At 45.0% G+C, this 17678-nt stretch overlaps 3 protein-coding genes across 4 annotated transcripts; 2 read left to right on the top strand and 1 right to left on the bottom strand.

The window, feature by feature from the left end:
* LOC121589428 (coiled-coil domain-containing protein 137) lies at positions 1-1284 on the top strand. Its single transcript, XM_041908350.1, has 3 exons — positions 1-271; positions 345-942; positions 1014-1284. Exons 1-3 carry the CDS (start codon positions 177-179, stop codon positions 1236-1238), a joined length of 918 nt encoding a protein of 305 aa, XP_041764284.1. The 5' UTR covers positions 1-176; the 3' UTR covers positions 1239-1284.
* Positions 1219-16709, top strand: LOC121589426 (ankyrin repeat and KH domain-containing protein mask-like). 2 transcript variants are annotated; one of them, XM_041908349.1, is made up of 3 exons: positions 1219-1289; positions 14889-14984; positions 15103-16709. In XM_041908349.1, the coding sequence occupies exons 2-3, from the start codon at positions 14927-14929 to the stop codon at positions 16044-16046; spliced, it is 1002 nt and encodes a 333-aa protein (XP_041764283.1). In that variant the 5' UTR covers positions 1219-1289; positions 14889-14926; the 3' UTR covers positions 16047-16709. The 2 variants fall into 2 exon arrangements, with proteins under 2 accessions (XP_041764283.1, XP_041764282.1); XM_041908348.1 differs by lacking the exon at positions 1219-1289 and adding an exon at positions 10561-11007.
* Positions 1349-3452, bottom strand: LOC121589425 (methionine synthase reductase). The gene is made up of 3 exons (XM_041908347.1): positions 2929-3452; positions 2703-2843; positions 1349-2628 (listed from the first exon to the last, which is right to left on the bottom strand). The coding sequence occupies exons 1-3, from the start codon at positions 3022-3024 to the stop codon at positions 1504-1506; spliced, it is 1362 nt and encodes a 453-aa protein (XP_041764281.1). The 5' UTR covers positions 3025-3452; the 3' UTR covers positions 1349-1503.
* Positions 16710-17678: the final 969 nt, after the last annotated feature.

Genomic DNA, 17678 nt, shown 5'->3' with positions numbered 1-17678 from the left:
CAAAGATGGCAGTCCTCGCTCGCATGCGGTGCAATGTTGTTGATAAACTGCTTTCCCGAGAAGAGCCAACAAGTGGACTCGTTTGCTTGATAAAACTGTTCCAAACAGTCATAAACTCAATTTGAACCCAATTACTTCGATTCGTACAGACAAAATTCCAATATATCTGCTGCAGAATGGGACGATTTGGGCCAACGCATCGTAAAATCCCAGTTCCAAAGCGGCATGGTGTTCGTGATCCGCTGAAACGGCTCGCCGAGAAGGAAGCTTCGTAAGTAAACAACAACGCATTTTGTTAATAAACGATGAATTTACATTGATTTCGTTTCCATCCCACTTGGCAGCATGAAAGATAAGATAAACAATCCACCGAAGGAACACGATGTGCAAGAAGTGTCGAACCGTTTCAAGCGATTCATGGCCATGGCCAATGAAGCCAGCCAGCCAAATCAAAAGACCAGCCGTTCAAAGCAAAAGTCAAAACTACGCATAGGCAGCACGGTAATCGAAAAGCGTCCCCGGGAATCGGAGGAGGCGTTCCTGAACCGTGTCGGAAGGGTGCAGGAGGACCGCGAGGTAGAGGCCCGGATTGGTACCAAATTTGGCGTGGAGGTGGAGCACGATGACAAATCCGGAGCAATTCGAGTAGTCAAACGGAAGGGCATCGAGGTGGATGGTATGTTGCAAAAAATAAGCGATGAAAGCTCGGGCAAGACTGGGGCGAGGAAAAGTAAGGCGGCCGATGCTGCCAAAACGCGCAAAGCGCAGTTAGCGGAACAGAAGGCACTGAAGAAGCAGAAAGCGCTAGAACGACGACGAGAGGAGGAAGATCTGCTGCTGAAAGAGTTCCAGTACGAACGGGTGCCGTTCGGCGAGGTAGTAAAGGAACCGCCATCACTGCACACACTACCCCGGCGAGCCACCAGGGAAGGTGCACCACGGGTAGGTTGAGCAATATTCACACGGCAAAAGAGTATCGTTTGAAATAATCGTTGTTTCTCTTGCCTTTTCAGCCTGGAAGCAAAAGTCTGCTGCTGAGCTCATTGCTTGGACAAAAACAAGCAGAGGAAGAGGAGCCGGTGCTGAAGAAATCGTCCAAAAAGAAGGAAAAAGAAACGAAAGTAGATCTCAAAGGAAAGCGCAAGAAGCTACCGATCGCGGCGAGAATGAAGATTGAACGGGAACAGCAAAATGTCATAGAAATGTACCGGCAGTTGAAGAAGAAAGTGAAGCAATAAAATAGAGGTACGCCTGAAGCCGACGCTTTCCGACGGTTTTCCTATGCTCAGGTATGTTACTTACTTTGGTATCAAATCCGATTCTAATTAACATTTTCAACGGCAATGGGTAAATGGTATTGGTAAACAACCCAACATTGACAGACACTAGAACGTCCGAAATCGTTTATTAAAAACTAATCAGCGGTTGTCAGTTATAAATATGGGATTTTCTGTTTTTATACATGCAATGACTTTTCTACACATAGGGGTGAATCTACCCGTATCAGTATCGAATCATCGAGTAGTACAGATACTTGCCCGACTTTCGATACTCCGCCAGCAGATCGGCCGCTTCCGATTTCGGCATAGACTTTACCTTGCTCATGCACGTCACTATCGTGTCCTGAATGCGGGGCAACATGGTGCGCCCCTCCCCGCAGAGGTACAGCTTGGTGGCATCGTCAAGCAGCAGCTCGACCAGCTCCTCCTTCCTATCCTCGATAATGTCCTGCACGTACTTGTACTGGCTGTCCTCGTCCCGAGACGACGCCACATGCAATCGATCCAACACACCGGCCTGCATGAAACCCTTCAGTTCGTTCTCGTAGAGATAGTTGCGGTCCTGGTACCGGCAGCTGGTCAGCAACCAGGCCGAACCCATTTTCGTCTTCCGGGTGGAGCCACCCTTCGCCTGCTTGCGATACTCCAGGAAGCCAATGTACGGCGTAATACCCGTCCCGGGTCCGATCATGATAATGTTCCGCTCGAGATCCTCCTCGCGATAGTTAAAGACGGGCTTCAGCTGCCGCAGATACATGTACAGATACTTATCCCACTTGCCCGGATGCAGCAGCTTGCTCTCGAGCATGTGCGTCGTAATACCAACTTGCCCATCGTTCAGCATTGCAAACGCGATGCGAATGTGGTTCTCCCGTCCGTAGCTCGCTATCGAGTACGGGCGTGCCTGGAGCCGTGGCAGATGCTCAATCAGCATCGCTAGCGGAGGTTTACACGTGGCGACGTACTTGAGCACGTGCAGGAAGTTCATTTCGTTCTTCAGAATCAGCTCATTGTACAGGTTAGAACCCTCCTTCGAGGCTAGGATTTCGAGCAACCGTTTTTCACACTCGTCCGCCGTACAACTGGCCATGGCCTGAAGCAACCCTTTGCGCGGCGTAATTCGAATATCCAAGCACTCCGACAGGAGGCGCCGCGGCGTGACGTACTTCGGCACGTAGTGGGGAAGCTCGGGGTTTTTCTTCTTGACCGGTTTCGCCAGCTTCACTTCGTACGTTTGGTCGGCCGATTCGAGCAGATGCAACCGGTCCAGCACGTAGTCCACTTCGCTGGCCAGGTTGTAGGTGAGGATGCCGATTGCATCACCGGGGAAATATTCCTCTTCCATATTCTGCAAAAACAATAAAAATATTCAGACATTTGTTAGAGCGTGTTTTCGATTGATAAAGCACGTGTTCAGCTCACCGGTGGAAGCTTTATTGCGACCTCATACACTGTCTTAACATCGTCCCCTTCGGCCAGGACGCGGTAGTGAAGAATGCTTGTTTTGTACACATTGCTCGACCCGAATGGTTGCCGTGTGGTGCTCTGCAGATGATCCGAAGGCTGCAAACAGACAAAAGCAAACACGGAATGATTAAAAAAATGGGGTCCGTTCTAATCCCCTTCTTTTCCTATTGCAAGCTCTTACCACTTGTCCGCTTTCGGTTGGATTTGCTTCGATGAAGGATGCAGGGAGTTTGGTGAGCGTCAGGGGTGTCGCTTTGAACTGCTCCAGAACATTCATGTTCGTGCAGTTTGTGTTGATGGCGGATTGGACTGGAGAATTGGTGATACTTTCTATTCGAGTCGAGATGGGTCGCTCTCTGCGTATTAGTTTATCGTAGCTTTACGTTCGTTCACTGGCGAGGTGTAAATATCAATTGTAGTGGGTTTCATCGGGAAAAAATACACTTTTTTACACTTTCTTTACTGTAAACCGCTTATGCATAACCAAATCACACTAGGTATACGTCCATTTGTGCATGGAATTTGAGTTTGGCGTAATTAAAAACATTCGTTACACAAAAGAATTTAGAGGTATATCCTCCAAAAACTATTACCATAAGGTCAAATACGTGTTTAAATAATGAAAACTGGAAATCAATTATCAATGCTCGGCCAGGCGAAATACGAGAGTGGCGGACGCGTTGTTTCGGCAGCTTTTTTTGTAAATAAAGTCAGCGAGTGTTGTGTTAACCTTGGTCAAAGTGTGCAGAAAGCTGTAAGTCAACGTGACAGCGCATTGGCGGGGGTAGGAATCGAATTGAAATGTATCATTCTTACCCCTGCAAATAAGTTTGATCTGTATTTTAAAATTACTGTTGCTGGTGGGAAACGAAAAAATAATCAAAATGCCGAAATTGAAAAAAGTTACGCGCGAATTTTAGATGTGGAATTAAGTATATAGATGGTAATTTTGAAATTTTGAAATATAACTTAGTTTCTTTTTTGCGATAGGGCATCCCGAATTGTTATTTTGAGCACAGTCGCCAACCAAATATTTGAATGTTTCGAGAAAAAAATAGTTCCAGTATACAGTGGAGCGCCGTTTATCCGGGCTTCTCGGGACTTGACCTCGCCCGAATATGCGAATAACACGGATAATGAGTCAAATGATATACAGGAATTATCCGCAGTACGCGATACTCGATATACGCGAATTCGTAGTACGCGATTCCTTTAAATTTGACAGCTCCATGTGTTTTTTGCAAATATTTTAATTTTTTGAAATATGTTATGCTCTTTTTGAATTTCTTTAATGTTCTTAATGCATTTTCATTAAATTTGTGCAAAAGATACCTATTGTATAACAAAAAACTTTAATGCAAAACTCTGTGGCGATATTTTTCAACCCTCGAACCGGTAGTGTAAACTATTTTTCCATAGGAATCCGCTATACGCGAAAACTCGAGATACGCTATTGCGCTCGGTCCCGTACGATAGCGTATATCGGATAATGACTGTATTTTATCACCAATTCCTGATTAAGTCTTGGAAAATTTTCTTATTTTTTGATAAAAATAACCCAGTTGTTACTAATTTCATGTTTTTCCAATGAGAATATTTGAAATTTGCCATGAATTAGTTTGTTTTTGTAATGGAAATATGCTCTTATAATCGCTTTTTCAAATATCCTCCTCATAATGCAATGTCACCTTTGTATTGAACTGTCATTTCTCAACAGAACGGATAAACGGAAAGCCGGATAAAAGGTACCCGGATAAACGGCGCTCCACTGTAATATCTTTTTCAATCATATTTTGTTATTTAATTGCTGATAAATGTCGACTGGTATTATTAGCTATTTTGCTTCTGCAACATGGTTTACTTAGAAAACTATTTCACTCGATTTCGGCAGTAGGATTGATGATTATTACGCTAAAGGTAGTAAACGTAACCAAACCATTTGGTGTCAAGCATTAGGCGTAATGCGAAATTAGGGGCGAATAAATAATAAAACTACAGTCTTCTGTACAGTTTATTATCAAAAAAGGCGCTTATCGTCATGCTAAACCTCCGAACGTCGGTCATAACTCTGTTTACAATCATTACTGCCACTTTTTAATTTAATGAAGGATAATTGAATTATGTTAACAAAACTAATGATATCCATTGGCTGGATGCTCCTCGTGGAACTTCATTGCAAACGCGCATCTCCCCTGTCCGTTATGCACGGAGAGGAGAATTAAAAGAAAATTACGCAAAATTTTATCAAATCAATCAATCGCTTCGATTGCACCTCATTCCGGCTGATTGGGCCGCGCCGGACGCTGCTGTTTTGGTCGGTAGAGGAGCTGTTTTTTAACTTTTCTTTTCAATCATTATACACTCAGTCACACATGATCTTGCTCGTTCGATCTCTACCAACATTTCATCCATAATCCACGATCGATCCGAAACATAACTCACACACATACACACATACGTGAAAAGTGAAAATGAAACCATTTGCCAATTATCTAATTGATCGCCGAAGATGGATTGGATGATTGTTTGTCTCCTCCTGTGTTTTTTTTTATTGTACGATACAATCTCCAAACTTACCCAACCGAAGCATCCATGTGTCGGACAGAGGTTCATGTATATGGAAAATTGTATTAAAATGACCCCCCGACAAGTGAAATAGAAAGGTATCGAAAGGGTGCGAAAGAAAACCCGTAACCGAGCGTTATCTACACATCCAAGGGATGGCGGGTGGATGTTGCGCTCGGTTTGAGTTGCATTTAAGCGATAAGGGCTGGCAAACATTTTCAAACATCCGAATTACCGATGCCACCGCGCCACCGTGTATGATCGGATGATACGAAGGAAAGGATGGCCTAGCGGGTGCCTTTGTGTTCGAGACTACTACTACTACTCCTGACGTAACGGAACAGGGTAACTACTGAGGCTCAGTAATGGTCAACGTCAGCGGTCCAACGCCCTCGGTCCGATGGTTAGATGCAGATTCATTCGAAAGGGCTCACACGCGCCACAGGTCAACCGGAAAACGTTCAACCAATGTTCCGTGTCGATCTATCCGAGATATGATGTATTGATATTTCTAATTAACTGAAGATTTTGGACTCTGGTCTGTGCTCTGGTGTGTACTTGTTGGCAATCGTCCTGAACGAGAAGATCCTGTACGAAATCTAAAAGATCTTTATGCAAATTCCCATAACTAAGAATGCTTCAGTTAAAGGATCGCATCCAAATTTCCTTCCCGATTTAGACTTACCGGTAGCTTCCACAGATACATTTAACTATAAATGTGTGCTATTCCAGTGCGAAATAAATTACTAAGCATGCTACGCACTGCTAAACCCATTTGGTGCTACTACTTCCCTTTGGTTGTGCAATCGAGCTGTTGGCCGTCGATGTGCCCCGTCGTCGTTCGCGGCTAGATGTGTGTTATTTTTGTACCAACCAAGAACCAACCCACGCATTAGACGAGCCGAAAGGTAACGGCAAAATAATTGCATCAAATAAATAACCCGGCGAAACACGCACCGAAAAAGTGAAGTGAAGTTTCGGCATAATTTGGCCAGCGGCAGGAAATGAATGCATCTATGCTGCGGAGGAAGTGGAATGGACCGTGGCTTACAATGTGAGGGGCCTGGAATTATTCTTTGCCCCTTCAATTCTACCTCCAGCATAGCATTTCTTGGATGGTTAATTTAATTAATGTTACACCCTTATTTAACACACCGCCACAACGCCCGTGAGCTTATAAAACGTGTAGAGCATATTTAAAGGCAATCACTTTCATTTTCCACCATAAGCTGTGTTATTTACACCGCGTTATGATTGGAACCATACAATGCATTTAACGGTGTATGTTTATCTAAAAAAAGACATGTGTATCTTTGAGGTTCGTGATACAAACCAGTTGAGTTGGCAATTCAATTTTGCGAAGCCGTTTGGTTGTGCGATGCGCGATCATTATCGTCACCTTCTTACCTGGGACTGGATGACGTAGTGCGGTAGTGCGAAAATGTGAATCAAAAGCCGAAAATTATCAATTGTTTTGATGAGTGAAAACATACTCATAAGCCTTTTAGTAAGCCTTTTAGAGTTGGAAATGAATAATTTATACGTTATCGTTTCACGTGACTTTCTTCGGAAAGGCCAATGTTCAAGGCCATCAGAGCCTATCAGTCAAAGTGGAACAGGGTTGCAATTAATATTAAAGATCTATAATGGTTCAAGAAGCAATTTAACAAGATTTCATTAAATCCAACACTTAATTGGAATATGCATAAGATTGTATCTTAAAATTTTTTAAGCAATATATATATTGAATCTCCTTACAACTTTTCCTCCTTCTTTGGCACTGCAAGCGTATATGTTATCCAATTCTTCTGTGTGGCGTAACGTCTCCCACTTATTCAGTACCACCCAGTCTGCTGACTATCCGCCCTTGCTACGGGGGGACGGTCCATTCTAGGTTCTTAAAGCCATGATTGTAATCAGATTACCAAGTTCTTTTTATTCGGACGGTCTTTGCGCTATGTGCCACTTACTTTCAGGATAGGCCACTTACATCAGGATAGGGAACGCAGTCCAGTAAATGGAAGGATCGTCCTATCCTTTCCTATGAAACTATTACATCAAAAAGCAAGTCCATGATCTTAAATTCTATGTCTTAATCTTTGCCTGTTGCATTAGACAGCCGTGATCTGTTAGTATCTCAGGGATTGAGATGATCGTATCCCTTCATCCATCCAGGAAAGATATCAGCTAAATTTGCCGGCTTGATGCTTGGCGAATGTAATTCGGCACGTACTTTTGATCGCATGGTTGATCAACATAAATAAATAGCCAGTTTTGCTAGTTACTTCTTGGCGCCTTGCATCACATTGCAATTTCGCTTCCAGAATTGCAAGTAACTCCGAGTCGTTGTTGTGAAATGCTAGCAACGATTGCTCCAATTTCACTCCTATATCATAAGAATTGGGTCAGCAACGAAAGAGAACGTGATACAATTTCCTGATCCAAGATCACTATCATACTCGTGTGTACGTGATAAGATCCCCAGGGGAGATCCAACCAACCGCCAGAGTGGTGCGACGGATACACAGATACTCCAATAGTCTCTCTAATAAACGCCATGGTGGCGTTGAAGTAAGCATTATTATTATGGTGCGCCGTGATCATAACAATCGGACAGCTCCTAAGTACGCCAGAAAGTACACAACATTTTGGGCAAATGTTACGAAACGCCACTACGCCCCATCATCATCATTATCATCAGCATCCCCGGCAGAGCAATCATTAATCAAGTACTATTTCCCCTGAGATAAACATTTATCGCGCGCGTATTATCCACTACACCCTACCGGGGGTAATGTGTTGTTTGCTTCCTCCCTTTATGTCCAAATGGTGTGCACCGGTTTGAAGTATGGACAGTGGAACTGCTCAAATGGGTGGCGTTCACGACGCCCCGTACGGTGTAACGAACGCTTAAAAGATTTGGGGAATTAGGAATCGAATTGAAGTCAATCACACGCGCCACACATACACTATCAGTGTGGAACGGGGGGAACAAAAAACGTACGTACATGTTTTCATGAACCAGTAGTGAACGGTGACCAGGCGGACGGCGGCACCGTTAACAGCTCTGGCGCGACAATGCGCCGTACGGATGCGCCACACGCTGCGGATTGCGCAATAGGATAAACAACATCAGCAACCCTCATGTAATCATGTGCATCCCTTTGGCGCTAGTTTTCCGGCTGGACGGAGAAACGTTTGTTTGGCTAGTTTCTTTCTGTAGCTGCTGCTGCTGCTACTGCTATTATTTGGTTTTCGCTTTTTTCGCACCTCGTTTGGTTGGGCACCCCGTTTGCTGGAGCTTTACCGATAAGATTAGCAAAGCTACGATCGTCCCGGCCATAATGTCCGAGCGTTATTTTCCTATGATTGAAGATGCCGGAACCGTTTGCTTTTTCTCTCTTTTATGGTTGGGGCAGAAGTACATGGTGAGTGGTCTTCTTACGAGGGCTTCAGTGTGTGTGCAAAATTTAATGATCAAACGAAACCGGGCGCTTGTTTGGAAAATGGGCTTCCTTTTGGGATGAATTTCACGCGTTTGTAAGGGGAAACGAATTTAAGTGAAGTTATCTTATCGAGAGGATGCAGTGCCGTGCGTATGGGTGCAGTCGAAACAATCGAACCAAACCCTCTGCACGTACACGGCAAGATCGCGATCGCGCGAAGCAAAACACAAACAAAAGGGTGCTCGTGGACCCTCGAAGTCTACGCCCGGGAGCTTCAAACCAACCCCTGCAACGAATGCACAAAACAATCGAAAACAAAAAACAAACCCCCTTTTTCGCGGTTTTATGACGCCTTTCTTGTACGTGTGTGTGTGTGTCTGCGGAAATGGTTTGGGATGGGGTCTGCACACGCGGACTAAGGAAGTTCATGTTTTACCGGGCGCACACTTACCCGGTCAAATTTTGAATCGCAATGCGTGCTCGTCGCAATCCGGAACGGCTTAAAAGTCAGGACGCTCCTCTCTTCTGACACCTTGTTTTCTTGATTTTCTTGGCTCGATTGTGGTTTGTGTGTGTGTACTTGAAGAACTGTGATCGCACACGAGGAGATCATTTGCATGCGTTCGGCACGGTGAGGATCGTGTGGGACATATATGCAACACCTGGGGGGGATTTAAAAAAATAGCGTTTACGGTATATACATTTGAGGATGAGAATAAGTTAGGAGTATTAAACCTGAATGATTAATTCAATCTAAGAAATCGAATGATCGCTTGAAACGTTCCAAAATGTTCGCCCAACTATCAGCACAACCAAACCAAGGGCAACTTGATTAAGATCACCTAGAGAAATACATACTCCAGTTTTCGCAATTTTTATACATTTCAACATGATGTTACGTTAACTAATTTAGCGCAGTTCAGTTTCAACCATGAACATAAACTGAAGTGCCTATCAGTCGTCCGTACATAAATAGTATTGCTTTGTTCGGACTGTGGAGAGAGATGTGGTTGAAAGGTATGCTCTTAAGTGTTAATGAAATTCGGGACGATTCGTAAAGATATCATGACTGTGATAAATCCATCCTCTACGAATGGAGCAATCCTCAGATTTCATTGCAATCTACATTGCAATCTACAGTTACGATGTAAGGATATTTGCCTGAGAAAAACTGGATCTTTAGTTTAGTAATTGGATGGACGAAAATTACATCAATTTAGCAGCGGCTAAGGAGCACTTCAGCATAGATTATATTCTCGTATGAAAATCTTTTTTTGTAACAATAATTATGCACTTCCACTTCCACGACCACCCAACCCCCCCCATAGTGCTGCTGGACGGTGGTGGAGTCATCGCTTTCGTTTTTTTCGGCAGCACGTGCCTCTCTGTGTGTGCCGAAGTGGTCACCCCACCCGGCCGGTGAAAGGAACTGCACGAACGAACTAACCAACGAACGGGAAAAACTATCAACCAGTCGAGGAGAGGAGGGGGTGAGGTGGCAAACTGTGGAAGCAAAAACGCGGGTGCGTGTGTTTGTGCGGGGAAAAGCCGAAGCAAAGCGAGAAGCAACCGGCAAGCGCTGTGCAGTTGCCATTTCAATTCATCTCCCGTTTTTCACACATCCAATTCGTGCGTAGTAAGCCTTGCGGAACCTTAGTAGAGAGAGAGAGAGAGAGAGAGAGAGAGAGAGAGAGAGAGAGAGTGAGAGAGTGGTGGTGGTGGTGGTGGTGGTAGTGGAAAACGATCGAAGCAAAACAAAACCCGATGAGCGAAACCGGGCAAAGATAGCAGCGCACAGCTTGCTGTGGTTTGGTTTTTTTTTGTCTCGTCCTACAGCTGCTGCTGCCGGTTTTTTTTTTCGCACGTCCAAGACGAACCGAAAAGGGAGGTAGGCTTGCTGTTGGTTTGTGGTGCATCTATAAAAATGCGCCCGATCGAAGTCGGAAGGCAGCATTAGCGATTTGTCGGTTCGATTGATAGGACGGTGGTTGTGGTCAAGTACATCTCTCGGTTGGTGCGTTTGCTTCGTGCAGTTTGCAGTGTGTTACCGTGTGCTTTGTTTGCAATTCGGTCACTATATTATCGCTGTGCAGTTCGCTCGTTGAGCATAATTAACGCCGGAAGTGGTACTACCGCTGTGGGTGGTTTGTGATCGATACAGATACGGAGAAAAGTGAACGAACGCAATTTGTTGTGCTGTGTGTATCGGTGCTGTTTGAGCAACGTATTCCGGAGTAATTACATTTGTGGTATGTAGAGTTTAGTGTAAATCAGGTTTTCGATTAATAGTTAGATATGTTACCTGCGGTACAATAATGTTTACAATGAAATTTAACTGCCCCTGTTGAGTCTGAGGTAGTTTTACGTCGTATTAAAAAAATAATTTTAGTTGTTACTAAATTACAATAGTGTAATTGAAGTGCTGTTAATTTTTTGTTTTTTTTTTTTTACTTGTATGCTTTGAGCATTAAATCATTCAACCAACATTTGATCATGTAAAAAGCTCGTTTACGAATAAAGTAAAATCCGTTCTATTTAATTGATATGATAGTAGAGCGCCGTTTATTCGGGTACCTTTTATCCGGCTATTCGTTTATTTGTTTATTTGGCTGTTGAGAAACGAAAGTCCAATACAAAGATGACATTTCGAACTGAGGATGATATTTGAAAACAAAAAAAGCGGTTATCAGAGCACATTGTCATAACAGAAAACGCTATAATTCAAGGCAAATTTCAAATATTCTTGACGCAAAACATGAAGATAATAAAAATTTACTAGGTTTCACCAACATAATAAAAAAACTCAAAACAAATTCAGGAATTTGAGATAAAATTTACACTTTGACTCATTATTCGTATTTTTCCAGTATCCGGGCGAGGTCGAGCCCTGATGGCGTTCCACTGTATTTATCCATTTTATTGGTATAATAAAACAATCAACAAAATTGCAATACATTCAAAACAATTTGCTAGGGAAGAAGAGATTGTTTTCAAATGGCAAATTTGCTACCCAAAATGCATTGCCACAAAGCAACGGTCCATAATGCCGCAATCAGTTGTCCCATTTTGGCTGTATTGCGTGTGTGTTAAATCAACTTAATGGAGCACATTTTAAGTATTCAATTAAAAGAAAAAGAAACGCTTCCTTCTTCCTCGTTCACATTATATTTGAAAAAAAAAAGAATAAAAAATCATTATTTCTCAGTAACCGCTGTGTGTTAGCATGATCAGTTTTCATGCGACCGTTCCGGCTCTTTTCGGCTGTTTCGCATCACCCAAAATATGCGTTTTGTAACATAGTAATAACGGACCATTTTAGGGGCGGTGAATCATCATATATCGATCATCGGTCGATCAGCATTACTGGATCGTCTTCCCCCCAGATGGAGAGTTGATGGTGATCGGCGGGGAGTGTTGTTGTGTAACAGTTTCGCTGCAAACCAACTAAACTCTCTTTCTGTTTCTCCTTCCCCACCTGGCATATATTTTTTGCTCGTTGTGGTACCACCAGATGCCATGCATCAAACGCCAAAAACAAAACACAGGCCGGCTTTCCACCGGTCAGTAACGCTTTTCGACGCATTTCATGGCACGTCATAAATATCGGAATCGGTAGCAAAGCAAAGCCAAAAAAACTCATCGCAAAACGCAAGCCTGAGGAACTGCATTGGCACACAAAAAAAACCACCTTTGCCATTTGCACAAAGTGGGGAAATGGCCGGAATTGGGCGCCCACACCGGTGACTTCCGACCGCTTTCCGGGGGTGCCGAAAAAAAAACAACAACATTAAGCGGCTCATCGGGCGCGCAAAGGAGGTGAAGGAGGCCTGTGCAATGTACACAGGTGAAAGTGCGAAAGTCCATTACACTCCGGACATTTGTTGCGGGGGCTCCTCTTCATAGGGCCTTAACAGTCATCTCTAACAACGGCCAAACGGCCATGCACTGATTGGCATGAGCTGTTTGCTAAGTTTTTTGCCTTTAAAAGATGGTTTTGAAAGGTTCGTCGTTTGTTCGTTTTTAAATGACAAACAATGTATTGGACTTGTTTCATGGCACTTCCACAGGGTTTTCCAGCAGTTCTCATAGTGGTGCGACACTTTATTGACTCTTTCTTAACTGAAATTAACTTCGTCTAATTGGAATTGGACTCTGTAGCACTCTTGTTGGACAAATCCAATAGCAATTTCCAATGCTCCTGTCCGGAAAGGGTACCATAGAGACCAATTGCCATCATATGAGGTTCACTTCCTATACGAAAGATTCAACGAAGTGTCCCACAACTATGAGCACCCCTGGGAAACCCTGTAATGCGCTTGAAGTAGCTAAAACGTGCAATTCAAACGATCATTAGGCAAGCGTATTAATCAGTCCTTTTAAAATCACCGGAAAGGTGTGCTGTAAGACAAGTAAAAACCGCCTCATACCAACTAACTGACGTCAAACTGTAACGCCTAATTTCTCCCGGTTCAGCATCATGTTGTACCGTGCTGCGTGATGCTGGTCTTTTTGTGTTTTTATTTGGCAAAGATTTCCATTTCCATGTCTCCCACTCCGTCCTACCGAAGCGGCCGGATTGTCCAGGGCTTCCCCATTGTTGGGCCGTCTGGACGCTGGGGGTAGATCAATCAAAGCTAATCGAACCAGTTCCACCCGATCGCCATATAGCGTCCGTGTCGATCGATAATAATGATATAATGTGTATTGTAACAATACTGTTGTTTTTTTTTGTTGTTGTTGCTTCTTTCATCTTTTGATGTTTTATTACACTTCATTATGCAACCCTGACCAAAAGCGGGCCCAAGATTAGAGCGCGTTTTTGGTGTGGCGAGATTTTGGGTGTAGTACTACACACGAGCGGTGTTTAATTGATTCGTTTTCATGGCCCACTACGATCGATTATGCGGACGATTTAGTAGTAAAGCGGTTGGGCCGTAGGGTTTATTGTGGCTGTTGGGAATAGGAAGAGAGGCGCTTCGGAACGCGCTTCTCCAGTGGTTTCTTCCACTGTTTTGTAGGCGTTTGTCTCTTTTTGAGGACAAACAAAAGCAAAAAAGCAAACAATATGCTTTCCACTACGCGGGAAAGTGTACACGATAGACACGATACAGGGGGAGCTTTCGATCTTTACCTTGCCCGTGGGCACGTGTGATAAGTAACGGTAGAGCTATAGCTTTTGCAATTGCGGGTGAAAATCATTTATTGTTTTTCTGTTTTATCTCTCTCTCTCTCTCTTACTCTCTCTCTCTCTCTCTCTCTCTTCTGTTTCAACACTAGTTGAGGCATGGAAGTGATCGTATGGGTTAAACGCGTTTGTGCAATTGAGGGCTTTAGTGTTCTACAAGGATCGTTCAAATTACTTTTAAAGGCAGTGTCTTTACATGCTGATCGTCAATTCTCATTGAATTATTGAAAACAAAGCTTTAATTTAGAGCCGCTTTAGGCTTTCCAAACAGTGTCAGTGGAAAATGCAAAAATTACAGGGTTTTCCAGAAGTTCTCATAGCTGTAGGGCACTTTGCTGGCTCCTTCTTACTTGAAATAATCATTATCTAATAGGAATTAGAATATATAAAACCCTTGTTTGACAATTCCAATAGAAGTCCAATGTCCAATGTCGCATGAAGTTCACTTCCTATAAGAAAGGAAGTGTCCCACTACTACGAAAACCTTTGGAAAACCATGTTATCAAAGAAATTCAATTTAAATTAGTTTCTCTTTCTGCAATTATTAATTTAATAGCTTTAATTCATTTATTTCCTCAAAGTTTAAGCCAAGATCCGGCACGGTGACACGGTGGATTGTCCCTGAAAACAAACACTGGTGTAATCATATTCATGCTTCTAAAAAAAAAAAATAACCCATCAATCAATCATGATCTTACTCATGTAATTGTAGCTATTAAATCATTCGCAAAATCGTGCCATAATTCCTTGCCTCCCGAAATCCCAATCCCTTTCTCCGCAAATCGTACACGAAACAGCAAAAGTAACACCATTGCGCAACTTTCCGGACATGCATAAACGAACAGACACACACATACACACGTACACGAACCACATTTTCGCCACCTTTGCCCGCCACCACCGTCGAGTAACGAGTTCCGTTTTCGGTTTGCATTTCACTTGCAGCTTCCGCAGAGACCGTGGACGCGACCCCCAACGCCACCATGAAGTCCGTTAACGTCGCCCTCACCGTTGGATTGGTGGTTTGCCTGATCGCTATCGGTACGGTATAGAGAATTCCGTGTGTATGCACACACACATACACATACATACTCAATCGCATTTGAATTTGCTTAATTTTCGCCACGTTTTTGATGTTCTCTCTCCTCCTCTCGGGTAGATGGCATCGCGGCCCGTTCGACCGTCGACCGCAAGAAGGACTACGACTACGAGTACGAATCGGGACTCTCGGGTGGCGGTGGCGGCAGCAGCAGCGGTAGCCACCTGTACGGTGGCAGCAGCTACTCACCGAAATCGGGCTACAGTGCCGGCAGTGGGCTCCGCTCGATCGCCCAGGGTTCCGCCGATCAGGCCAACTCGGCCGTCGCTAACCAGCATGCCGCAGCCAAGCAGGCTGCGTACGTGGCGCAGAACACACTCGCGCAGGCGGCTTCCCAGGCAGCCGCCACGGCACAGGCCGCCCTCGCCGGGAAGCACGTGCTGCTGCAGGGACTGGAGCAGCAAAGCCTCGAGGCGCACCAGGCGCTCGATGCCGAGATCCAGCAGCTCCAGCAAGCGAAACGATCGGCCAAGGCGGCCCAGCACGCAGCCCAGCAGGCGCTCAACCACGTGCAGGTGCTCCAGTCCGCCCTGAACAATGCGCAGGTGGCGGCGGAACACGCACAGCAGAGCGCTAGCGAGGCGGCGGCCGAGCTTGCCTCCCAAACGCAGATGGTCGGTACGGCCAAGCAGCGCGTCGAAGCGCTGGAGGAGCAGCTGAATGCGGCCCGCGTTGACTTTGAGGCAACGCAGGAGGCGGCCCACAAGGCGGCCGCGTCGGCCCAGGAAGCGCAGAACAATGCGGCGGAAGCGGCAGCCCACGCCGCCATCCCGCTCGTGCACGTGGCCCAATCGATCGATCACGGCAGCCACACGCTGCAGGCCAAGATCGGTAAGGCCGGTCCGAGCACGAAATCGATTGGCAAGCAGCATCAGCACCAGCAGCAGCACGAGCTTGCCTCGTCGGAGGATGAGATTAACAGCGGGGAGATTGAGGTGGCAGCCAACCACAACTATGGCGACTTTCAACCGTCCCAGCAGACGTTCAGCTTTGCCGGATACTGAGCATGATCTTCCTGCCCGCGCTCCTCCACATGACACGTCTCCCATGCCCGCCGCCAATCTCGTACAGCAAAGATCTATGTTTTAATAGAGCCCAACAGCAGCAGAAGAAGAAGAAGAGACAAAACATACACACAGCATAGGACTACACAAGGGGGGAAAGAATGCGTACGACGTGTATTACGAAGACGTAGCAGCAGTGGCCAAGATCAGTGTCAATGTGCGAGAGCCCGCGCGCAATCCAGCTGAAAGTGAAATCAGATTCGAAGAGGGAGGGAGGGGGGAAACAACCGGAAACGGATGCCGTAATCCCGGAAGGTTTGAGCTTTCACGGTCTCTTACTCGTTCGCACTGTCCTCGTGATCGTGTGATCGTGTGTGCTGGCCCAAAAGCCGGTTTGGTAAGTTTTTCCCGCCTCTTCGCTCTCGATCGTTGCTGGTGGAGCTGTTGCTGCTCCTGCTGTTGCTGCTGCTGCTGCTGCTGCTGCTATCGATATTGTCCACAAGCCTGCGTAAGCTTCCCGGTGGACAATGCGGACACTCCCGGACAGAAGATGCGATCGCAAATTTTGTATTTATTTATGTAACTATATCTATAATGGAACCGAGAGATAGAGAGAGAGAGAGAAAGGCGCCGTTGCAGAGACGCGTAACAGAATTAGTAGAATGTATATTGGTTGTGTTTTTCTTCTTCTCTCCCTTCATTCCAATTTCCATTTCGTTCGCACTGTTATCATCATTACCATTCATTATTACTACTACTACTTCTACTACTACTACTACTACTACTACTACTTTTGTTGCTATTGTTTTGTGTTTCCTGTTTTCTTTATGAATTAAGATGATTGTGAAACGATTTAGTGAAATAAATGAAAGCTAAGTAAACTACTACTCAAACACGGCTTGAAACGATCGTTTTTAGATGACGGTTTCCTCACCATTTTGTCCTGCCACCATGAGGCATTTTGCTGCACCAATCACACGAAGGAAGTGTTATCAATTGTTCAACCCGTTCAAGGCAACCACCGTGTGAAAGAAAGAGAAAGCACCAAACATGGCTTGCTTAGATACTAATGAATGTCCGCCATGATCCGTTTTGCACGGGCGCCATTGCAGTAAGTAGTTTCATATTTGACCAATCGGCGTGCATGCGAGAGTGAGTGAGAGAGAGAAAACGATAGTAGAGCAAAATGGAAGGTTACTACTAGCCGGGTACCTCCTCATCGGGATGTTCTCCTGGTATTACTTTTGGCGTTTTCCAGCGCGTTTCAGAGCGCGAGGATCGCTTTCGCCCACACACACACACACACACATGAAAAAATGAGATATTCCGATAAAGTATCCTCCTACTGCGAATTCGCTCCTGTTACCCAAACAGCATTGCAGCTGGTAAATTTCGGGTTCCGATCGTGCGAGAAAGAGAGCACACATACACATACACTAAAATGGCTACTTGCCGCTAAATGTGTCCTCCTCTTGCGGATGCTCTCCTGTTACTTTAAATCAGACAGCTCCTTACGTCTGTCGCCTTCTGCCAGTGAGAGAGAGAGAGAGAGAAAATACGTTTTCGGTGCAGCTGTACCCGTGTACTGGAGATTCTTCCTCCTCGCTGCCTGTTCTCCTGTTTGAACGCAGC

This window comes from Anopheles merus, chromosome 2R (genome assembly GCF_017562075.2).
Source record: "Anopheles merus strain MAF chromosome 2R, AmerM5.1, whole genome shotgun sequence".
NCBI lineage: Eukaryota > Metazoa > Arthropoda > Insecta > Diptera > Culicidae > Anopheles > Anopheles merus.
This window is presented reverse-complemented; position numbering and strand designations above follow the sequence as displayed.

Excerpts from the sequence above, each read along its gene's own strand:
- LOC121589425 (XM_041908347.1), bottom strand. The coding sequence starts at position 3,024 with ATGAATGTTCTGGAGCAGTTCAAAGCGACACCCCTGACGCTCACCAAA. Across the intron at positions 2,844-2,928 it reads CAACCGAAAGCGGACAAGTG|CCTTCGGATCATCTGCAGAG; the intron begins GTAAGAGCTTGC and ends GTCTGTTTGCAG. Across the intron at positions 2,629-2,702 it reads TCGCAATAAAGCTTCCACCG|AATATGGAAGAGGAATATTT; the intron begins GTGAGCTGAACA and ends TTGTTTTTGCAG.
- LOC121589426 (XM_041908349.1), top strand. The coding sequence starts at position 14,927 with ATGAAGTCCGTTAACGTCGCCCTCACCGTTGGATTGGTGGTTTGCCTG. Across the intron at positions 14,985-15,102 it reads GGTTTGCCTGATCGCTATCG|ATGGCATCGCGGCCCGTTCG; the intron begins GTACGGTATAGA and ends CCTCTCGGGTAG.
- LOC121589428 (XM_041908350.1), top strand. The coding sequence starts at position 177 with ATGGGACGATTTGGGCCAACGCATCGTAAAATCCCAGTTCCAAAGCGG. Across the intron at positions 272-344 it reads CTCGCCGAGAAGGAAGCTTC|CATGAAAGATAAGATAAACA; the intron begins GTAAGTAAACAA and ends CCCACTTGGCAG. Across the intron at positions 943-1,013 it reads CCAGGGAAGGTGCACCACGG|CCTGGAAGCAAAAGTCTGCT; the intron begins GTAGGTTGAGCA and ends TTGCCTTTTCAG.